This window comes from Dipodomys spectabilis, unplaced genomic scaffold, assembly GCF_019054845.1.
Source record: "Dipodomys spectabilis isolate Male_0828 unplaced genomic scaffold, ASM1905484v1 ptg000207l, whole genome shotgun sequence".
NCBI classification, from domain to species: Eukaryota; Metazoa; Chordata; class Mammalia; order Rodentia; family Heteromyidae; genus Dipodomys; species Dipodomys spectabilis.
In genome coordinates this window covers 10,561,013-10,585,405 of record NW_024870884.1, presented here as the reverse complement: position 1 = coordinate 10,585,405, position 24,393 = coordinate 10,561,013, and the positions used below count along the sequence as shown (strand labels likewise).

Genomic DNA, 24,393 nt, shown 5'->3' with positions numbered 1-24,393 from the left:
CCAATCCAGGCAGACAAATCTGAGGGACTCATCTCCAATTAACCCACAATAATCTGGAAGTGGAGGTGTGGCTCAAGTGGTAGAGCACCATCCTTGAGCAATAAAGCTAAGTGAGAATATGAGGTCTTCAATTAAAGCTTCAGTATTGGTACATATGCACACACCCACACTCACACATGCACACGCACACACACACACACACACACACACACACACACACACACATACACACACACACACACAATTCTTAGTTTGGATCTCACATACAGGCTTTCCAAGCTGCAAGAATGCCCTGAGAGTGTAGTAAAACTGTACATAATATGCATTTGGGGAATAATGCCTCTGAAACGAATAAGATTCTCAAATGGATCCAACATCCTAAAAACATTGCAAGACATGGAGAAAAAGTGGCCCTCTGACAGCTGAGTCCCTGGCTGATAAAGACAACCATAATATGGCATCTGAGTCATGGAAAAAATTGCTAACCCGCCCAAATCTGTGCCCAGTCCCGAAGCCTGCTGTGAAGGAGGGACACCTACTGCTCCCCCATCACCTGAACACCTTACCCTTTGCCACCACCTCCCAGCCCTCTGCAGAGGTAAGGTAGTGGGGCATATGGCTGGTGGCTTACTTCTCCATGGCAGCCACATGCTGTGTTTCGATCTTGCCCTTCGTGTGGAGAGCAGAGGATTTCTCACCGCCAAACAGTAGACCAGCCTTGGCCATCTTCAGCAAGATGAGCCTGACAAGTTCCCCCAGGTATAGACCACTGATCATCTTCTCAAACCTGCAATTCAGGGAACACATCAGTGGAAGCAATGCTTTTGGCTACAAAGCATCACCTCCCAAAGCCCAGGAGTCTTGGGCATGTGCAGGGCAGGAGCCCGAGGGACTGAGAGTCTCCAACGCAGTCAAGGAATGACGTTGGGAGGAGAGGACCACTTCATTGAGATGAACCATCCTCATCTAGTCCAGGAGAGGGAGGGTTAAGATTCTTTCCTACTCCAGAAGTACTGGACTCCAAATCTTTATCTCCGTTCCCTCAGTCATGGGGCTGCCATTGTCGCTTTGGGCATCGGGAACTTCAATGCCACAGGCCTCAGGTAGCTGCTTACAATAAATCAGCTATGGATTGGCTAGGCAAGTCACAGACACAGGTGCTTTCTGCTCCTACATGGAGCTTTTGTGCAAGAGACTACAGATGCTGCTATGGGTTGGATTTGGTGTGCCCCTCAAAGGCCCATGTATGGAAGGCTTGGTCTGCAGCACTACTGGGAGGTAATGGCACCTTTAAGAGGTGGGCCTAGGGGCTGGGAAGGTGGCCCAGTGGTAGAGCACTTGCCTTGCAATGCATGAGGCCCTGGGTTCGATTCCTCAGCACCACATAAGCAAAAAGAAAAAAGCCGGAAGTGGCGCTGTGGCTCAAGTGGTAGAGCGCTAGCCTTGAGCTGAAGAGCTGAAGGACAGAACCCAGGCCCAGAGTTCAGGCCCCACGACTGGACCCCCTCCCAAAAAAAAAGAGGTGGGCCTATGAAAGATCTTCTAGTCACTGTGGCAGTGTCCTTCAAGGGGATATTGCTTCTTTCTTCCTTCCTTCCTTCCTTCCTTCCTTCCTTCCTTCCTTCCTTCCTTCCTTCCTTTCTTCCTTTCTTTTTTTCTTTTCATCTTCCTCTTCTTCCTCCTCCTCCTCCTCCTTCTCCTCCTCCTCCTCCTCCTTCTTCTTTTCCTTCTTCTTCTTTATCCCACCATTGAGACTTGAATTCAACATCTGATGCTTTTGCACATTGACTGGTGCTCTACCACCTGAGTCATGCCTCCAATCCCTTTTGAGGGGATATTTGGACTGCATCCCTTTCTTTTTTGGGGGGGGGGTCCGGTCATGGGGCCTGAACTCTGGGCCTGGGTGCTGTCCCTCAGCTCTTCAGCTCAAGGCTAGCACTCTACCACTTGAGCCACAGTGCCACATCCAGCTTTTTGTGCTTATGTGGTGCTGAGGAATCAAACCCAGGGCCTCAGGCATGCAAGGCAAGTGCTCTACTACTGAGCCACCTTCCCAGCCCCTGCATCCCTTTCTTCTTGCTCTGTCTCTTTTGCATCCAGCTATGAGATAATTAGGCTTCCTTTAGCACATTCTTCTGCCATGGCTCATCACTGACCCAGAAGCAACAGAATGAATGGAACATGGACTATGAGCTAAGATAAATCTTTGTTATCTCAGGCATTTGTTACAGTAACAGCAAGCTTCCTTCTTGTCACTCTAGGCTCTTCTGTGGCCAATCACTTACCTGACTGGCAGAGCCGTTTCATTTGGTTTCCAGCCTTATATCTAATGCCTTAAATGCACATACGTACTCAGGAATATGGACTGAATTAGAGTTAGGGTTAGGATCTAGGGGACAGCTCTCCATTTCCTTTGCTCACCTGTCAATACAAGCCTTGCCTTACAAACTTGTAACAGATGGCTTCTCATAACCAGAGTCCTGTCCCACGGACAAAGAGGACCCGAGTGAGCCCAATGCCGATGCCAGGATTAGAGCAGGAGGGACTCACAGTTGCTTCCCTGGGTTGAGCGAGCCAAGGTCCAGCTCCCTGTCAAATTCAGTGCGGATGTCCTCCAGGGACCCGTCGTCCCCAAAGGCCCCCCACTCCGTGTTGATGCACATCCTGCCCTCGTCGCCTTCCACCAGGTCGATGTGGCTCATATCCTCCATGTAGCAGGCGTTGGTGCCAGTGCCTGAAAGAGAGATCAGAGAGAATGGGTGGGCAAAGAGAAAGGGACAACTGGGCAAAACAAAGGAAGTTCAACTTGGGCATCCTCCTTAAGAGCATACACAAAGTGCTGTTCACTCTCACCCCAGGGCCTGGTTCTGCAGAGGAAAGTAGCTTTGGCAAGACGGGGGTCATAAGAAAGGAGCTGGCATGTCCTCTGTATATTTCTCAGGGTGTGGTTAGTGGTTTGCTACTATGAATGCAGTTATTGGGAGACAGATCCTGATAATATGTATAAGATCCCCACCCACTTACAATAAGAGGAGGAAGAGAAGTTAAGCTAATCTTATAAGTACATAAACCAAACCCTCACCAATCTAGAGTAATTTTTTTTTTCAGCCTTGGGGCTTGAACTCAGGGGACAGGTACTGTTCCTGAGGTTTTTTTTGCTCAAGGCTATGTGCTCTACCACTTGAGCCACTTCAGGCTTTTTCTGAGTAGTGTATTGGAGAGAAGAATCTCATGGACTTTCCTGCCTAGGCTGGCTTCAAACCATGATACTCAGATCTCAGCCTCCTAAGTAGCTAAGATTACAGATGTGAGCCACCAGCTACCAGCCCCAGAGTAATTGTTAATATTCAGTTGAAGCTATTTATATTCCTCTCTGTTTGATATTAAAAATATTAGCCAAGCATCAGTAGCTCATGTCTAGCTCCTCAGGAGGCTGAGATCTAAGGATTACAGCTCAAAGTCAGGTAGGAAAGTCTGTGAGACTCTCATCTCCATTAAACTACCAAAAGAAGCTGGAAGTAAAAAAAAAAGAAGAAGCTGGAAGTAGAGCTATGGCTCAAGTAGTAGAGCACTAGCCTTGAGCATATGAAGCTCAGAGACAGTGCTCAGTCCCTTGAGTTCAAGTCCCAGGACGGGCACACACACACAAAATTCATTACTCATGACTGGCCATAAATTGTTCTTATCATAAGCTACATTTTACCTTTGATAGGGATTATTACCCAATAAAGCAATGTTCAGGTACAAAAAAAATGATCCAAAGAAATGTCTCAAACACTGAGTACAAATAAATAACTTTACTTTGAGCCGGGCGCTGGTGGCTCATGCCTGTAATCCTAGCTACTCAGGAGGCTGAGATCTGAGGATCGCGGTTCAAAGCCAGCCCGGGCAGGAGAGACTGTGAGACTCCTATCTCCAATAAACCACCAGAAAACCAGAAGTGGCGCTGTAGCTCAAGTGGTAGAGAGCTGGCCTTGAGCTGAAGAGCTGAGGGACAGTGCCCAGGCCCAGAGTTCAAGCCCCACGACCGACAAAAATAAATAAATAAATAACATTACTTTGAAATCTCCTGAGATAGTGGGTAGACTCTATAATTAGAATGGATGGACACACAGTAAACACTGGTGGATAACTACGCAGGAGGCTGAGATTGGAGGATTGAGATTTGGAGCCAACCCAGGCAGAAAATTCTGTGAGACTCTTATCTCCAATTAACCACCAAAAAGCCAGAACTGGAGCTGTGGCTCAAGTGGTAGAGTGCTAGTGTTGAATGAAAAAAACTAAGGGAGTTTGAGGCTCAAGATTAAGCCCTAGTACTGGCATAAAAAAGAAAAAGAACCACAAGAGTGGATGATTACAAATTTTGTATAAATTTACCAACATTGAATTGTATATCTAAAGCAAGAGAATTTTAATGACTCAATAAAGCTGCTTTTATTTTTTGAGGGGGAGGTCAGTCATGGGGCTTGAACTCTGGGCCTGGGCCCTGTCCCTCAGCTCTTCAGCTCAAGGCCAGTGTTCTACCACTTTAGCCACAGCACCACTTCCCGTTTTCTGGTGGTTTATTGGAGATAAGAGTCTCATGGACTTTCCTGCTTCGGCTGACTTTGAACCATGATCTTCAGATCTCAGCCTCCTGAGTAGCTAGGATTACAGGGCAAGCTACTGGCATCAAGCTTGCTTTGTGTGTGTTGGAGCTGGGAAGGTGGCTCAGTGGTAGAGTGCTTGCCTTGCATGCATGAGGCCCTAGGTTCAATTCCTCAGCACCACATAAACAGAAAAAGCCAAAAGTGGTGCTGTGGCTCAAGTGGTAGAGTGCTAGCCTTGAGCTGAAGAGTCAAGGGACAGCAACCAGGCCCAGAGTTCAGGCCCCATGACCAAAAACAACAACAAAAAAAATTGTGTGCCAGTTCTGGGACTTGAACTCAGGCCCTTGGTACTGTCCCTATGCTTTTTTGCTCAAGGCTAGTACATTTGAGCGACAACACCACTCACTTTTGGCATTTTGGTAGTTAATTGGAGATAAGAGTCTCAGACTTTCCTGCCCAGTTTGGCTTTGAGCTGTGATCTTCAGAACCTAGCCTCCTGAGTAGTTAGGACTACAGGCATGAGCCACTGGCACCTGACAGAAGTGAGGTTTTTTTTAAAGGCACACCCAATCATCTATCCTCCCACCCATCATCCACCAGTGCCTCCCACCCATCTCCTGGAGGCCTTCCCATGTCCCATGCCCTCCATGATGCATCCAACACATCCAGTTCTCTGCCCTGTCCATCACTCAGCCTTCCCTCACCTGACCTGGTTCAGACACTATCAACTTTTTGGTGTACCCTGGACACCCCAGCCTCATTCCCAGCTCAAAGACCAGAGGTTTCTTCTTTGCCAGGGACTCTCCCTTCCATTTCTGAATGGCTCTCTGTCTTTGTCACTGAGTTCCTTGGCCGGATGCCCCCCGCACAGCAGCCCTCTGCTCTCCCCTCCCCCCCTCCCCACCCTCTCCCTGCCACATTACCACACTAACCACTACCACATGTGTTTCTTAAATTAGATCTTCTTGGCCTTCTCCCCTCCTCCAAACAGCGTGCCCCAGGAGCATACATGGGTATCCTATACACAGGACAAGGCCCAACATACCACCGGCACTCTTGGGACATTCATTGAATGAATGAATGGAATGAATGAATGATGCATGGACTTCTTGTGTCTCTGGGCTGCTGCTTTTCCTTACATAGTCAGCTTCAGTGCCCTTCCTACTTAGAGTCTGCTGACTCAGCATCCGCTGCCCACCTCCAGAACACAAGCCAGCCACTCACCAATGATGACACCGACTTCGCAGTAGGGATCATCGTAGGCACACGTCATCATGGTACCCACAGTGTCATTGACCAGGGCCAAGATGTCCACGTCCAGGTCCTGCTGAACACAAGGCCCAGAAAGCATCAGAGCTGGGAAGAAGATGGGATCCCCGCTCCCCTTCCAACAGAGGAGGTGAAAACAACGAAGACATCACTAGACATTGTCTGCTGAGCCAGGGTGGAAGAAACAGGCCTTTGTCGAGGTCGAGGGGAGCCCAAGAGGGGACACTATGCTTCTGCATTAAGGGTGATGGGTTCTATATGAGGGGAATTTGGGGACCGCCTACCAGGAAAGCTACACTGCAAAATCTGCCTCTTGGGCTGCAGTACAGTTCTGCAGTAGAGAGCTTGCCCAGCATTTCAGAGGTCCTGGGTTCGTTACCCCCAGCTCCTTGGGGGTAATGAGCAATTTCCTCAGCAAGGAGCAAGTATTGCTTTTGCAATTATACAAATTATTATCAAATATGTTCAACCAATAAAGATCCTCAATGAACGGAGAATGGAAAATGGAATCGAGGGCAAGACTAAAAAGAAAATGATCAGCTGGGCACTAGTGGCTCACATCAGTAATCCTATTCAGGAGGCTGAGATCTAAGGATCAAAGTTCAAAGCCAGACTGGGCAGGAAAGTCCCTGAGACTCCTATTTCCAACTAACCACCAGAAAGCTGGGAGTGGAGCCGTGGCTCGAAGTGGTAGAGTGCTAGCTTTGAGCAAAAGAGCTTAGGGACAGCGCCCAAGCCCGGAGTTCAAGCCCCATGACTGACAAAAACAGCTATTAAGTTTCAGAGAGGAGAGGTGGAAGCACCACCCATCTCAGGATAACCCCCCCGAAGGGCTGTAGCGGGTGGGGGGGTGCGGGGGGGGGGGGCAAGGGAGACAGGGGCTGCCTCTTCATGGTGATGAAGCCATCCCCACAACTGAAGATCGATAGTTTCCCTTACCTAAACTGCCCTCACCTACGCTACGTGAGACCCCACCCCAAATCCTTCTCTGGTTCTCCTTCCAGGCAGGCACAATACAAGACCCCCAAGAGAAGGAAACTGGGAGTAGGAGAGGCCCTGGGCTAAAGTGAATCACTCACCTTATGCTTTTTCATGGCATTGGTCAGACGGCTCACGACGTCAGTGTCCTGAACTCCCCGTGCCTTGAACTTCTTAGTCCAAGAAAGCAGGACGCCCTGGGAGAAGAGTTCAAATGAAGAAGTTGCTTGGAAGTGGCGCTGTGGTTCAAGTGGTAGAGCGCTCGCCTTGAGCTGAAGAGCGCAGGGACAGCACCCAAGCCCAGAGATGGGGCATAAGCAGAATGTCATACAGAGCAAGCCCATGGGCTTCTCCTCGCTAACCAAAGCACCCCAATTCTTTCTCCTAGTGTTTTTTTCCCCATTTCCTGGAGTTCATTCCAATAAATATTATTTGATATGATCAGATGCTCATGGGCATTGTGCCTTTATGTTCCTCTCCTAGGAGTACCTTCTCTGGTCTCACTGTGTGTGAATGTCGAGAGGCCTGTATAATTTACCATGTTTTAGTGTATATTAGATCTAGCTTCCTCATGTGAGGGTTCATTGTGTTTTTAAGTGACATATAATAATTGTATATATGCATGGGATATGGTGTGATGTTTCAGTACGTGGATACAATGTGGAATAACCAAATCAGGTAACTAGACTGGGCACAGTGATTCATGTTTATAATCTTAGCTACTTGGGAGGCAGAGGTAGGAGGATTGCAAATGTGAGGCCAGACCAAACAAAGTAAGTGAGACCTTATCTGAGAAATGAAATAGAAACAAAAGATCTGGAGTAGAGCTCAGGTGGTAAAGCAAATGAGAGGCCCTGAATTGGGCCCAGTACTGGGGAAAAAACATGATAATTGGTATAATACTTCAAACGTTTGTCATCCCTTAGTGGTGATTCTATTCAAAGTCCTCTCAGTTATTTTTAAATAACTATAGCCTATAGTTACCTATAGCCACCTTTCTATAGAAGGAATACTGAACTTACTTCTCTTTTGTAATTGCAATTTTGCATCTACCTTCTATCATCCCTCCTCCCGCCCCTTCCCAGCTTATGGTAATCAACATTCTACCTTTTGCTCCTATGAGCTTAGTTTTTCTAGATTCCAAAAATGAGTCAGCTTTGCCTGCTTGGCTTATTTCATTAAACACAATGACCTCAAGCTCCAACCATAGCCACAAATGACAGAATTACCTCTTTCTGTGGCTAAATAGTATTCCAAATGTGGACCACATTTTACCCACCTATTTGTTTATGGGCAGTTAGGTAGATTTCCATATCTTGACTATTTTGAATAGACTCAGTGTTGCTGCAGAGGCATTTTCTAATCTCAACATCTTTATTCCTCTCATCTAAGTTTATTGAAACATCATATATAGTAATCAGAAGTAATTGTCCAAGAGTCAGAACATTTGGCACCTCCATTTCTTCATTTATATAGTGGAAATGCTACAGTTGCACAGGCTCCGATGAAAACATCTGACATATGATAGCTATGAATTATAAACTGTATTATTTGCAGATCCGCAAAACAAAACTAACGCATGGCTTTTGCCCTATAGGGCCCCCTCAAGAACTTAATTTTTATCTTGGAAAAAAAAAGGGTTCTCAAGTTGCATTATTAATTATTTCTTTACAAATCGTGTTTTAGAAGACTTTCACTTCTGAAATCCCAAATAAATCGTAGAATTATTCAGAGCAGCAAAAAACTTCGAAGTTAATAGAATCACTGAAGTCTAAGCTCAAGATCACACATTCCCCAACCACACTTCTTCCAGTCACCTCAGCTTATAGATAAAGAAACAGATTTAGAGATTAGGAGATGGTCATAGGTATCACAGAGCAAATAGAGGGCCCAACATTATTAGATTTCAACACTGTAATCACAGGTCTCTAAATGCACACTGACCCCAGGTTGCAGGAGCACAAGAGCAACACAGCGCCACCGTGTGGCAGCTTTCTAACTTCTTCCTTCATAGGCTAAAGCAATGTACTTGCTTTATTAGAGAGAGAGACCTAGCCTGTGGTTTGAGCATATAATCCTAGCTATTTAGGAGGCTGAGATCTGATGATCGCAGTTTGAAGCCAGCTCTGGCAGGAAAGTCCCCATGAGACTCTTATCTCCAATAAACTACTCATAAAAAGCCATAAATGGCATTGTGACTCAAATAGAAGAGCACTAGCTTTGAGCCAAATGAAGCTCAAGGACAGAACCCAGGCTGAGTTCAAGACCCAAGGACCAGAAAAACAGAGAGATCTGACTCTTTGTGTGTGTGTGTGTGTTTGTGTGTGTGTGTGTGTGTGTGTGTTCCAGACCTGGGCTTGAACTCAGGACCTGGACACTGTCCCTGAGCTTCTTACGCTCAAAGCTAGAGCCACAGCACCACTTACAGCTTTTTCTGTACTAAGGAATCAAACCCAGGGCTTCATGCATGCTAGGCAAGCACTCTACTACTAATCGACCTTCCTGGCCATCCCCCCATCTCTCTCTCTCTTTTACATTTTGTTTCCATTTCCTGGGGAGACCTGAATTTTGACAATAAATTTCTAGCCCCAGAGGCTGTCTTCCTCTATATATTTTCTTTTTTTGCTACTGAAGTTCAAACTCCAAGTCTTGCACACGTTAGGCAGGTGCTCTACCACTTGAACCACACAGTCATTTTTGCATTTATTATTATTTTTTAAATTAGGGTCTCAACTTTATGCCCAGTTTGGATTTAAATCACGACCCCCAGATCTCTTCCTCCCAAGTAGCTAGGATTACAGGTTTGAGGCACCATCCTTGGCCAGAAAGTCATTTTACATGGCCTGTTATCTATTCTCTTAGATTTTCCACAGAGGATTGGGATGGGCTTCCTCTGTTCACAAAATGAAGAACTGAGACACACACAGGCCTGAATTCCTGCCCTGCTGGTAACATGGCTGAGACTATATACCTGCTGTGCTGGGTCTGCTCAATACATGTTTGCTCCTGACCCAGTCCTCATCCTAAGGACTCAGGCATGAGATGCCTGAAGCCGCTCATTCTAGCATCACCATCCTAAGTGTGCTCCTCAGACTGGGAGCATGGCCTCTCCTGATAGAAATGCAAATTTTATTCTTGCTGCAGACCACCACTCTATAGAGCCCAGTGATCTGTCTCCCATGCCCTGCAGAGGATTCTGGTACACAGCAAGGTTTGAGAATCACTGAAAGCCATTCCATTCTCTCTCTCTCTCTTTCTGGGCTCATGGGAAGTATAGAATCAAAGCTACAGTGGGGATTTCTTTTGTTCTTGGGTTGGATGTGAGGACTGAACTCAGAGCCTCTCCCTTTGCTTAGCTCTTTTGGCTCAAGGCTGTTGGTCTGTCACACTTGAGCCACAGCTTCACTTCCAGAGTGGAGCTGGTTTGTTTGGTTTTTGTTTTTGTTTTCCTGGTTAATTGGAGATAAGAGTTTCATGGACTTCCCTGCCTGGGCTAGCTTCAAACGTCAATCCTCAAGCTCAACCACCTGAGTAGCTAGGACTACAGGTGTGAGCCACTCGTGCCCAGCAAGGTTATAATGTTAACCAGCTTTCTGCTTCACCTGTCACCTAACTGTGAACACAAAGTAGAGAAAAGACAAATCAAAATGCCCCTGCTACCTTACCTCTTCTAGCTTTGTCTGTCTGCAGGGAAAGGAGAAGGTAAAGCCCAGAGGCAGCTTCTTATGCTTCAACTCTTTGTGCTTCATAAAATCGGACAGGCAGTCAGCGACATAGTCAAACAGCTGTAGAAGAGAAAGCACATAGTGAACAAATGAACGAATGAATGAATGAAGGCCCCTGGACTAAGGCTCTCCTGGCCGATCCCAAGGCCTTCCCTTGCCTGCCAGTACCTCCACGCCATTCCCCCGAGAGATTTCATTGGGCATTGGGTAGAACTGACTCTCCATCTGGACGTTTCGTTTCCCCTCTTCTGAGACTTGCACTTTCAAGACTCGAAACTTGGATCCTCCAAGATCCAGAGAAAGGAACTCCCCATTTTCTATGAAGAAATCAAAGCAGTCAGCGTGAGAGCATGCATTTCAAGAGGACATGTAGGAAATTCCATTTAATCTCTAAGTCTTCCTCCCACCCCTACCTTCTCTGGCTGGGATCCTGTCTACTTGCTGATACTTGGAGAGCAGCTCATATTGCCATACAATAGGGGGCACAGCCAGAGACAGAGCCTGGGCCCAAGTCTGTCCTGATAGCCCAGCCTGTCCAGTTCAGTCAGGAAATGAGCACACAAGCCCACTTCCTGCAGGTGGTCTCAGCCTATGCTAGCATACTGTATGTAGGAAGAGAGCTGATGCACCAGCCGTGAGGAAAGCTCAAGATAAAGGAGTAGAAGATACGACACAGGGATGTATAGCAGAGAGAAAAGTCTCATGCAACCCTCCATCTGACAGGAAGAGGGAAAACACTCCACGAAGCGGGTAAGGATAACAGAGACCAAATCATGACTAAGAATGCTTAATTTTATTTTAGACCAGAGTCACTCCAAAAAGAGAAAACAGAATGCATCCCAGTCTAGCTCATGAAAGATGCAATCACAAAAGGTGAAGCTGGATACCAGTGGCTTACCCTGTAATTGTAGCTACTCAGGAGGCTGAGATCTGAGGATCCTGGTTTGAAAACAGCCTGGCGAGAAAGTCATGAGATACTTATTGCCAATTAACTACCATAAAAGCCAGAAGTGGAGCTGTGGCTCAAGTAGTAGAGCATTAACCTTGAGCAAAAAAAGCTCAGCAACAGCACCCAGGCCCTGAGTTCAAGGCCCAGGACAGGGGTGCGCGTGCATGTGCATGTGTATGCGCATGTGGAAAGGATACATGTGGATGTGTGGAGAAGTGACCCTCCCTGATATTGTCTAAAGTCATGGTCCTGCCAGTCCTTTAGTTAGTGTCCACCACAGCGATGGGATGGAGATTCAGGTATGCACCACTTGATCTTTGTACAGAATTCTCCATGCCTGTAGTTGATTCCATGCCCACAAACCTAGACCCAAGTAGCTGTGTTTCATACTGTGTAGCAGCAGCCATAGTTAACTGTATGTAAAGGGCCAGTGGCTAATCAGTGCCACTCCTGTAAACACAAAAGAAGGGAACATGAAACCTCCAAAACTAGAACTAGAGGCTCCTGGGAGGAAAATGCTTCAGGTCTAAATGCACCATAGTGTCTGTCCTTGGATTCCCACCAGATCCTGTGTATCCTTCTTTGCCGCCACATCCTCACATGGCAAACTTTCCTGACTAAGCTCCAGTGGGTTTCTCTGTTCCAGTAATCTCACTCTCATGCATGTGCCAGCCATGGGCACCTGCGTGGCATGTAGACGGAGGCTCAGTGGAGAGGCCTGAGGACAGGTCCCACTTCTAACCACATTCCCAGGTAGCTGGTGAGCAGAATCTTCATTTACAGATCCATCTTCTGTTTCTAGGGAGACATTGGGGTTACCTTCCTAGATCAGCCCTCAGAGGACTGTTTTGGGGATCCATTTGTGGAAGGAGAAGGAATCCTACCCTTTTTTTTTTTTTTTTTTGGTCCATCATGGGGCTTGAACTCTAGGCCTGGGCACTGTCCCTCAGCTCTTCAGCTCACTTCCAGCTTTTTCTGTTTATGTGGTGCTGAGGAATTGAACCCCTGGAGCATACTAGGCAAGCACTCTACCACTGAGCCACCTTCCCAGCCCCCCTACCCACTTCTTATTAGCATTAATCATGTACCTAGAAAGAGGTTTATCACTCTTTTTTTTTTGTTGTTCTGGTTGTGGGGCCTGAACTCTGGGCCTGGGCACTGTCCCTCAGCTCTTCAGCTCAAGGCTAGCGCTCTACCACTTGAGCCAAAGTGCCACTTCCGGCTTTTTTTTCCCTGCTTATGTGGTGCTGAGGAATCGAACCCAGGGCCTCATGCATGCAAGGCAAGCGCTCTACCACTGAGCCACCTTCCCAGCCCAGGTCTGTCACTCTTGACGTGGAATATGATTCTACATATCTACTCTGTGCCATGCCATGGGGCAGGTGCGAGAGATGCAAACAGGACAGACTGCGGGGCAGGCTGGGGATTTTGTCAGAAGGACAGGGATGGAAAATAGCCATTCTCATCTAGTAGGATTCTTCTAGAATACTGCTCTGCTGATGGGAAGGCCAGGGAAGCACCCAGCTCTCCAGGAAGGTGAGATAGAGCTGAGATTGGAGATGAGAGAGAGCAAGGGCCAGCCAGCATCCAGAGACGGGAGCTCAGGCGCAGATCAGACAGCCCACACAGCCCACACGGCTGCAGCAGCAATTGCGCTGACAGGTGGTTAGGGTAAACCTCAAGGATTTGGAAAGCTACCAGGAGCTCGGGCTTTATTCCAAAGCTGAGAGTGATTTTTAAGGAAAGGAAAGCCAAGACCTGATTAAGATTTTGGGGAAATGCCTCTGGCAACCAGCCAGGGGAGACTTTGGCTTCAACTCCAGAAGGTGACTGGGCAGTCCCCATCGGAAGGGGAACGCTGAGAACTCCTCCCTCTGCCATTCACACTCTCTCTCTGACTCTAGATGCCTCTGCACAGGGAAACTGCATGGTGAAATCCCTGTCAGGAGGTGACTCTGACCCGGAGGAATGACTTACTGGATCCTGAGGAGGGAGGCCCTGTGGAGGCAGAGGAAAAGGGCAAGGATACAAAAGGCCTGCAGGATCTTTATAGCCATTATTATGAAAACTGTTCTCCAAGAGGGAAGGCTTCAGTTGAGCATCTATCTGTCTGCTGCTGCTGATCCTCAGAAACTGGGGGCTCCCTTCTCCTGAGCCACTGCAAGGCTTGTGTTTCTGTTTTCCCACTCCCTAGTGCAGCTCCCCACCCAGATATGCCGTGTGTGACTTAATGCACAGATTCCTGGAGATTCAGTGGGCAGAGGGAAAGGCCTGGGAAACCATGTCTAGGAATGACCCAGATGAATTGGAATCTTATGCTCTTCCATGGTACACACCTATGGGCCCCTCAGGTGGTGCTGGATGATTTCCTTGAGACTCCAAGGCTCACCCAAAGCCTACCAAGGAATAGTGTCAGAGGTCAAGAAGTCAGCCAGCTGGAGTAGGGCCAAAGAATTGTAATCACCATTTCTGTCATAATCTTGGGCTGGATGTTTCCCAGAGGCCCTTGCTGCGTGACTGTCAGAGGAAGACGCAGACCCTTAAAAATGACCAGGACAGGGCTGGGAAGGTGGCTCAGTGGTAGAGCGCTTGTCTTGCATGCATGAAGCCCTGGGTTTGATTCCTCAGCACCACATTGTTAAGTGAATAAATTGGCAGCCGGGGAAAGAGAGCAGCACATGGTATTCAGGCAAGGGAAGGGTTTATTTGCAGGATGCTTCTGGTCAAGTTGGAAGCCCTCGCAGCAGGAATAAAAAAGGGTCGAACCACAGCTGGGCCAGGACTTACCAAGGCAAGGGGCAGAAGAAGGTGTGGCCACACCAGATGGGGATGTGACCTCAGGGAGGCGGGGAGGTGACTGCCTTCAAGTGTGTCGGTTACCTAGGTGACACAGGTACTGGGCAGAGACTTAACCAAGAGGAGGGAAGAGTGTGCTCCACCTTCCCATGGTAGACCTTACACACATAGGCAGAAAAAGCCGGAAGTGGCGCTGTGGCTCAAGTGGTAGAGCGCTAGCCTTGAGCTGAAGAGCTCAGGGACAGTGCCCAGGCCCAGAGTTCAGGCCCCATGACTGACAAAATAAACAAATTAATTAATTAATTTTTAAAAATGACCAAGACAGGTCGGTGCAGTTCCCCAGTAAGAGTGGGTAGGCCTGGAAGGCTCAGGTGGGATCAGAGGAAGGGGGGAGAAATAGAAAGTCCTAAACCCCTACTTCCCTCTTCCTGTGGACCTATCTGCATATTAATAAAATTGCCAGTCTTTTCTGCTTGATCTGTTACTCATTCATTTCAGCAGACCGTAAGACAGGAGCAGTGAAAGAAACCTTGGCCCCTCAACTAATGACCTTACAAGTTGGTGGGACATGCTGACCACTCTCTTTAACTGAAAGGAAAAGAATACAGTAGTCCTGGGATTTACCAAGATCATCTGTTCACTAGGAACTCCTCAGCAGGGACCACACTAGAACAGAATGCCTGGGACTGCGTCCTGAAGAAAGGAGGCACGTGGAAAGGCACTGATGGTTCACACCTGTAACCCTAACTACTCAGGAGGCTGCGATCTGAGGATTGAGGTTTGAAGCCAGCCTGGGTAGGTAAATCCATAAAACTCTTATCTCCAAGTAACCAGCAAAAACCTGAAAGTGGAACTGTGGTTATAGTGGTAAAGCACTAGCCTTGAGCAAAAAATTTCAGGGACAGCACCCAGGCCCTGAGTTCAAGTTGCAGGATAGCAATGAAAGAAGGAAGGAAGGAAGGAAGGAAGGAAGGAAGGAAGAAAGGAAGGAAGGAAGGAAGGAAGGAAGGAAGGAAGGAAGGAAGGAAGGAAAGAAAGAAAGAAGGGAAGGAAGGGCAGGCATATAGCCCAGCTGAGGAGGAAGGAGATTCTAGAACTTAGCCCATCTCACTGCTAACCATTCTGAAGCAGCCCGCAGACTCCAGACCATCCAAGGCCACTTTCCCTTTCTTCTGAGACACACCCTGGGAGTATCTGGAGGAGAGGCTGTAGCTCTGCAGGCCAGGAGGACTTAGTTCCCCACCACCCCATGACTCAGACACTTTGGCAGAATGGCCCTGGATGACCTGTGAAGGACCACAGTCCCCTTGACATGCTCATTCAGTACTGTCAGACACACGGCTGAGACATGGAAGTGGGATGGTCTCACCTTCAGAGAGGCACACACAAACTGCCTCCCACCAGCGAGGAAGCAAGGCGGTTCCCATCACAATGTCCTAGGGGCCCCTTAACCAACACAGCCAAGCTGCCTTGACCCAAACCCAGCTAGTCCAATCAAAGCCCCTTCAGGTGTCTTAAGCTTTGGTCCCAGCTCTTTGAGAAAATCCAAGGCTCTGAGCAATTGAACTCTTCATATTGGGGGTTTTCCTTGCTCCTCAGGACTCCTGTCTGACCTGTAGCTACCCCACAGTGCTCTGTGAGGAATGCATGGAACAGTGAGTCTTTAGCATCTCACAAACACAGTAGGCGCTCAGTACATGCCACTTCTCCTCCTCCTACAGCTCTGCCCAGAGGCCAAGAATGAAGAACTCAGAGATGCCTTCTCTAGGCTGTAATAGGCAAAATAATGCTCCCATCCTCCAAAGATGTCTAGCTCCTAATCCCTGGACCCTGTGAAAGGATGCATGGCAAAGGGGAATGAAAAACTGTAGGCTGTAGATAGACTCAAAATAATTATCAGTTGACCTTGAGGTTGGAGATTATCCTGGGCTGTATGTGGGGAGGGAGAGAGAGGCTAGGAGGCAAGCAGAGATTTGGAGAGCTACAACTATTAACCTTGAGGATGGAAAGGAACATGAGCAAAGGACTATGGGTGCTTCTAGAAGCTGGAAAATAAAGACACAGATTCCCATTAGAACCTCTAAAAGGAACTCAGCCTCATAGACATCTTGATTTTTAGTACAGTGAGATCTGTTTCAAACTTCTGATCACCAAAACTATAAGGCTAGGTTTGTGTTGCATTAATCCATGAAATCTGTGAGAATATGCTATCAGAGACTTTATTAGAGGGTAAGAAAATATATGTTTAAGACCCTTGCCTGGGCCAGGCACCTGTGGCTCATGTCTGTAATCCTAACTACTCAGGAAGCTGAGATCTGAGAATCAAATTTCAAAGCTAGCTTGGGTGAAAAAAGTCCATGAGACTCTAATCTCTAATTTAACACCAAAAAGCTAGAGATGGAGCTGTGGCTCAAGTGGTAGAGCACCAGCTTTGAGCAAAAAAGCTCAGGGATAGCATCCAATCCCTGAGTCCAAGCCCGGGACTAGCACATAAAAAGAAGGAAAAAAAAGATACCTGGGATGACTATCAATCTTTTGCTCAGGTAAATGAAGAATGCAGGTCCAAGTACAGATGCCAGGTCTGTGAGCTGACCCCAGCTGACTATCTGAGATCCAGGGCTCATGTTCAAGAGTTGAATACAACAATAGAAACATAGTACCTAGGCTAACTCTCCCATTTTACAGCTGGAGAAACCAAGGTCGAACACTTGCCTGAGGTCACTAAGGAGCGACAGAGCTGAACCTAGAACCCAGGTTTTTAGAATTTTTATTTTATACTGCTCCCAGTCTACATGCTTCTTTCCATGACTTACTATCTGCAGCCTAGAATGTAGACCTCCGAGAGTGATGTCACTTGCTCATTGCATACACGGGGTCTAGTACAGGTGAGGAATGAGGAACACTGCTGAATAAGATCCTGGCCTCCTGGGGCTGTCAACCTGGAGGAACCCTCAGCCACAAGGGCTCTAACCAACCCCCAACCAGCTCAACCCAGCTGGAGACATGTCCCAGATACAGGCACTACGAGATCTCTAGGCTATTCTTGAAAAGCCAACCTTCTTGCTAGAGCAAGAAAGAGGGAGTAAGGTACCTCATCTCTGGAACCCAAGAAGTTCAGTGAGGCTGAAGGAGAGAGAGTAGGGCAAGAAACGGAATGTGGATAGAGATGCAGGGACAGATTAAAGAACAGATTATCTAGGATGTGTCAGCCAAGGAGCTATCAGAAGCCCTGGCAGCCACAGTGCCCCTCACTCACCTGAGCCATCTGGAATGGCCCTGACGAAAGTGGGCAGCATCTTCACAGAAGCTGTGGGGTTGGTGTCCTTCCCTAGGCCCTTCTCCATTTCAGCCTGGAACCGCGCCATGATGTCCAAAAGGATCTCGTCGGAAAGCCGCATGTGATACAGGAACCTGTCCACCTGGAACAGACGGCAGGGTGAGCAGGGTGGCTGCTGATGGTATCTGCCCTCCAGGCCCACCTTGAAGCTGCACTGCTGACTCTGTGGACAGCCTCTTGATGTCAAGGCCCCAAGGCTCCTTCCTGGCCCCTCAGCAAGCCAGGAGGAGGACAGAAAGGAAGGTTGTGAAGGGCAAACGGATGGGACAGAGGGTCTTGGGGATGGGAAGGACTTGAGGTTTCAAATTCCACTTCAGAGTCTTCTCTGCTGTGCTACTCCACTAGCTGAATCTTGAATCTTAAACTCCTAAGCATGGAAGATTTTTTGACAGGGTCTTCCTAGATAGCCCCAAGATCCTCCTGCCTTGGCCTAAACCCTGGGGTTTGGGGTATATCCCATCACACTTAGTTTAACATGCCACCGCATTCAATTTGTTGTTTGGTTTTTGGTTTTGGTGCCAGTTATGGGGCCTCAACTCAGGGCCTCATGCTCTCATTTGGTTTTTTGCTCAAGGATGGTGCTCTATCACTTGAAACATGCTCCCACTTTCAGCTTTTTGCTAGTTAATTGGAAATTTGGAAGTATTTCACAGATGTTTCTGCCTCGGCCAGCTTCAAATCTGGATCCTCAGAAATCTCAGCCTCCAAAGTCACTAGGATTACAAACCTAAGCCACCAGTACTGGCAACATGGGAGTTTTATTTAACCCAATAATGACATTAAAAAAATCCAACTACATCTCCCTTTGTTACTGGTTACAAGGAAGATAAGAACTAAATTCCAGTTCCAACTGCAATCTTTAAAATACTAGTTCTTTAAACATCCATTTTGGGTTAATTGAGGTTGTTTGAATTAAGATAATGCTTAATTCACTTTTGCGTGTTTGAGACAAAGTTTTGCTATATAGAAGTTTAATTTATAAAGTCACCTCAGAATGCAAAAGAGCAGATGTAGAATTGTTCAGGGACAGCTCCCAGGCCTAGAGCTCAAGCCCCACAACTGACAAAAAAAAAGAGAGAGAGAGAGAGAGATTTCATGTGACTGTTTCTAACATATTTATAAGATTATGTCTTTGTTGCCTTGTATGTCCCTCCCCCATGGTATAACCCCTGCTTTCACTATATATGATGTTGGTATATGTGGAGGGGAAGGGAAAAAACAAATAGTTAAAACAGGGATACAGGAGGACCCATTGCAACAATGAGATGTACAAGTCGTTATGTCGAAAAACAAACTTTACAGCTTTGGTGGGGGGGATGGGGGGGGCGGGGAGAGGATACGAAGGGATGGGAAGGGGAAACAAAGGAGGAGGCTACAATTGATAAGAAATGTGCCCATTATCTTACCCATGTAATTGTAACCCCTCTGTACAGTATTTTCACAATAAAAAAAAAAAAAGAGGGGCTGGGAAGATGGCTCAGTGGTAGAGCGCTTGCCTTGCATGCCTGAGGCCCTGGGTTTGATTCCTCAGCACCACATAAGCAAAAAGAAAAAAGCCAGAAGTGGCGCTGTGGCTCAAGTGGTAGAGTGCTAGCCTTGAGCTGAAGAGTTGAGGGATAGCGCCCAGGCCCAGAGTTCAGGCCCCACGACCGGACCCCGAAAAAAATAAAAATAAATTAAAAAAGAGCAGATGTCATTCAAGTAATTAAAACGTTGAGGCCAAACGACCACTACCCCAATAAGAAGGAAGTTATATAAAATCACTGCAGCCCACTCAGTCCACTTATAGCTCCATGTCATGTGATGAATGGCAGAAAATATCCTCACCATACTGATATCAGCCAGATTCTGGTGGCGGTCGGGGCTCGTTAGGGTTCATTGGAATGGGTTCTCCACGGGACAAGAGAGGCCCTGTCAGGCATTAGCTCGTTCTCCACCCATCTTCAAGAAGGTCACCAGGGGGAATGGTTCCAGGCACATTCTTGAGAGGAATGCAGTCTACCTCATCAAGTCTCTACAACACCCCTTTGAGGGAGAGATGAGGAATGCAAGGCCCAGGACCACTAAACAGTACCCTGACAGCTATTGTTAGGAGGCAGACCAAGCAATACAGGGCAGTCTCTAAACCTCTCATTCCACAGCCTGGTTTTGACTCACAACTCTTTGTGGCAACCTCATCCACAATAGCCAATCTACACCCAAACCAAAGGGCTCGCAATGTCTTCAGCCAGGCCTCAGAGGACAGGGGAATCCAAGCCAGTGAAATGGCCCCATGGTTCTGAGGACTTGGGGGGCGCCAAAGAGAGGCCAAAACACCATTAAAGGACAATTGAGCATTCAGTGTACTGGAGGAGATAGGATGTAACCAGGTCATGCTTCGTTAAGGGCTTCCTGCCCAGACTGTGTATGACTAATGGGTTGGCACAACCACACACAAGTGGGTAAACTGGATGGAAGGGACGTGACCTGAGTAATTGGGGCAGAGGAAGGGTGGAATGCCCTACGTGGGAACAAAACCTGATCCTTTATCATCATGCCAAAGCCCCTCAGTCAGTACTCCAGAGCCCACTGATCATCTTTGCTCAGCCCACCAGCACAAAGAGCTTCTCCAAGCATCACAGCATATCACCCTCCTGCTTAAGTCATGGTGATTGAGTCTGCTGTGTAAGAATCGTGTAGCACCTTGCGTTACTGCTGCTCTTGCAAGAAATTAAAATTGCCAACATAACAGTTTCTTATTTATTCTTTGTGTCTTCCTAAGGGAAGGGAAAACATAATAAAAACTAATAGTAAACTATCTTTTCAATGCCAACAGGTGAATTGGGACAAGTGTAAGCAGGGACAGTCATCTTGCGCTGAGGGAGGTAGGCTGAATTGCAGGAAAGCAAAGCCTCTTCTGGAATGGGAGATAAGGTCTAAACAGGAGAGCCAACTTGCACCTACGTGCTTAAAGCACCCAAGTATTTGAAAGAGTAAGTTAAAAAAAAAAATCCTCAAAACTCAGACCTATTTAATTAGAGAATGCAGGTGCTAAAAAAGGACCTTGGAGGTCAGTCCAAAGGTCTAATATGATGAACTGAGTCATAAAGTGGTTCCACTTTTTGACCTATCAATTTCATTACTGGAATCTAACTTCAGGAAATAGCAGAAATACAGAGAATGATAAGCATATGCCAATGTTCATAAAGTTGGGTTTCTTTTGTTTTTTGTTTTTTTTCTGTTGTTGTGGGGCTTGAACTCTAGGCCTGGGCAAGGTGAGCATTCTGCCACTTGAGCCACAGTGTCACTTCTGGTTTTCTGGAGTTTAATTGAAGAGTCTCATGGACTTTATTGCCTGGGCTGGCTTTGAACCTCAATCCTCAGATCTCAGCCTCCTGAGTACCTAGTATTACAGGCATGAGCCACTTAATCGTTAGAGTCAAAACTATCAAAATTAGCCAGGTGCTGGTAGCTAGTAATCCTAACTACTCAGGAGGCTGAGAACTGAGGACTGCAGTTCAAAGCCAGGCAAGGCAGGGAAATCTGTGAGACTCTTATTTCCAATTAACTACCAAAAAGCTGGAAGTAGAGCTGTGGCTCAAGTGGCAGGAAAAAGAGAGTGAAAAATCTAAGGGATAGAGGCCACACCCTGAGTTCCTGCTCCATTACCAATACACACATGCACACGTGTGTGCATACATACACACACATACATCAGTAAATTTTTTTTTTCTCTTGCCAGTCCTGGGGCTTGAACGCAGGGCCCGGGCACTGTGCCTAGGCTTCTTTTGCTCAAGGCTAGCACTCTACCACTTGAGCCACAGCACGACTTCTGGCTTTTTCTATTTATGTGGTACTGAGGAATTGAACCCAAAGCTTTATGTATGCTAGGCAAGCACTTTACCACTAAGCCACATTCCAAGCCCCCAGTAAAAATTTTGAACCTGAATGTTCTCTCTTTACATAGAATAATATTTTAGTTGTTCAAAAGAATGTTTCTATAGTATCCAAATGCCCTACAAGTCAGAAAAAGTTGAACAAATTATAATACATATATACTTAAATAAATATTAGAAAGACATTAAAATGAGAATTAAGAAGATGAGGGAGAAATGTAGGCAAGTGGTCAGTATATTATAATATAGTAATATTATAATTATGATAATAAATGAGGAGGAGGAGATTCAGAAGTACATGAGAGCAGATTATCAATAAATTGCAAGAACCAAAAAGACCAAAAGGTCAGTGTTGGAACACATCATTACAGTGTTAGTAATTGGAGGGAAATTGATTAAAAGTGAGGCTCCCACTTTCTGTAATGTTGACTTACTACACTGTAAAAAACACACACGGAAAGCCAACCAGGCCTGCTCTGATGGATGGATAATCTGCAGGTCAGTGACCAGGCTTGGCCCAGTGTTTCCAATAGGTCAAATAATGTCAATATATTGAACTGAAAAGAAGTTGTCAGAGTGGTTTCTCTTTCATGTTTTTTCCTTTTGTCTTAATGTTAATATTGGGATATTGTAGAACACTGCCCAGGATCTAACCGGAACTCTCACGGGTAAGTATGGCCTAGCATCTTGACATTTCCCAAGACAGGAAGCACACAGTCAGGCGCTAGCCACCTGACCCCAGCCGGGAAACATGCTGTGCCTTTGACCAGGTGTGTACTTGCTACATGGAGGAATGTTCTCAGAAGCTGTGACTCAGACAAGCCGCCATAAACTAGCCTCCCCCAGTTCTCCAGAGACCTGCTGGGCCTTTGATTAGGGTGTCTACAAACTACTCCCTACTTTCCTCTCTCCCACAGGGAGACTCCAGGTTTGACAAAGGCTGACCCTCCTTCTAGAAGGATCTGAAACACATGAGTGGAGCACACATCTGGGCTGGTAGACAAACAGGTCCCACCTTATCCTGGTAGAAGGAAAGGCCAACCACCAAGGAAGGCACCAAGGAAACTAACTTTGTAGAACCCAACTTCTCTCAGGGTACTAATGGTTCCCACTGGGTGGGAGAGACACATAGAGATTGCACCTTTCCTAGGCACATTAGTAACAAAGTAAATCCTACAGTACATTTTTGCCTCCTTAGCCAATAAAGGACTCATGAATCAATGACTAAAATTTACAACATGCACGCATGAGTGAGTGAGTGGTTGAGAGAGAGAGAGAGAGAGAGAGAGAGAGAGAGAGAGTGTGTGTGTGTGTTGGTCTTGGGGCTTGACATCAGGACCTGGGTGCTGTTCCTAAGCTCTTTTTTTTTTTTTTTTTTTTTTGCCCCAGGCTAGCACTCTACAACTTAAGCCACAGTTCCACTTTTTTTTTTGGTGATTAATTAGAGATAAGAGTCTTATATAGATTTTCCTGCCAGAGCTGCCTTCAAAGCTCAATCAGTAGATTTTAGCCTCCTAAGTAGCTAGGATTGCATGTGTGAGCCACAGATGCTTGGCTGATTTATATTCTTAAGTATGCTGCAACTCTTAACTCTAGTGAATAGAATGAGTGGAAGTTTACCCATGAAGCACTTGGGGGCTAGAAGAGGCCACACCTCTTACTCTGAAACCTAGTAAGTCATCCTCTTTCGTTGAAAAGGAAGAAGGCTAAAAGAGATATCCACTGGTTGAAGTTCAATCCTCATTTTTTACTTTAAAGACCTGGGTGGTCTGGGCTGAGTCCATCTACCAAGCAGATTTCTGTTCCTATCAATTGAGAGACGCTAAGTGCCCTGGACTATCACTACCAACTTGGTCACTTGGGACTAGTGAGACAGGTTGGCCTCATTTCAGCTGCCCAGGAGGGGATCCTGATTCCTCAGTAAACTAACACAACTTGGTACCATTTTTTTTCTAGATAGGTTTCTGAAGCAAAGTGACAAAATAAAGCTTTCAATTGGCAAACAGCCCATGATAATAACAAGTATTTCAATGATCATATATTAAAACTCATTATCTCCATTCAAATCCTAGCACTACTAAAAACAAAACAACCCCCAAACCTTCACATACCAGCCAAGCACAGTGGTACACCCCTGTAATCCTGGCTACTCAGAAGGTTGAGGCAGATGGATTATTTAGACATAATAGCTCAAGGCCAGCATAGTCCATATACACAGAGAAACTCCCATTTCAAACAAACAAATAATCAAGCTAAATGGCACATTGCTGTTAATGTCCATGTTTTATATGCTTTTAAATATATAAATCGTCAAGTCTGGCTCAAAGGTTCATAAAACTTCCTTACAAATGACTCTCCTATTTGGCTGTCCCCCCTACCCAAATTCCTGAATTGAGCACAAAGCTCTTCAAGCTTTCTGAATCCTTTATCTTGTTCCACACCTGATATCATGGGAAGTTTGGACTGAAACTCAAGGTTGGTTTGAGGCAGTACTGCAAAGCCCAGGGTGTGTGAGCTTTGCTTCCTCTTCCTCCTGAGTGTGTCACTAGCCCTTGATACCTTTTCTAATAAGGTCTCTTAAATTTGCTGGGGTTTCTGACCCCAGCACCTTGCACAGGTCTGGCGAGCTCTCTACCAAGTGCCACCTGAAGCCTCTCAATCCTTTCTGGTACAGTCAGGAAAGCATTTGGTTCTGCCAGAGGGGAAGGGTCGGGGCATGTCTCAGCGTCAGCATAGCTTCAGCGTCCTTACCTTTTTGATCTGATCTTCTTTCAGCTTGGTGAAGTAAAACGCCAGCAAGTGGACCGCAAACATCTTCCCCAAGTTCGGTTTCTCCTGAGATGGGCAAAGAGTTCTGTGAAGTTTGCTCTTCCGT

The 24,393-nt window shown here is 46.6% G+C and overlaps 1 protein-coding gene across 1 annotated transcript in view; it reads right to left on the bottom strand.

Moving 5' to 3' along the window:
• The window catches only part of Hkdc1 (hexokinase domain containing 1), a 41,773-nt gene extending 17,380 nt beyond the window's left edge, over positions 1-24,393 (bottom strand). The window contains exons 1-8 of the mRNA XM_042696392.1: positions 24,270-24,393; positions 17,563-17,725; positions 10,730-10,878; positions 10,502-10,621; positions 6,938-7,033; positions 5,814-5,913; positions 2,551-2,734; positions 632-787 (exon numbers count right to left, since the gene is read on the bottom strand). Of these exons, the coding sequence (XP_042552326.1) occupies positions 632-787; positions 2,551-2,734; positions 5,814-5,913; positions 6,938-7,033; positions 10,502-10,621; positions 10,730-10,878; positions 17,563-17,725; positions 24,270-24,332 (1,031 nt within the window). The 5' untranslated portion in view covers positions 24,333-24,393. The remainder of the gene's footprint in view (positions 1-631; positions 788-2,550; positions 2,735-5,813; positions 5,914-6,937; positions 7,034-10,501; positions 10,622-10,729; positions 10,879-17,562; positions 17,726-24,269) is intronic.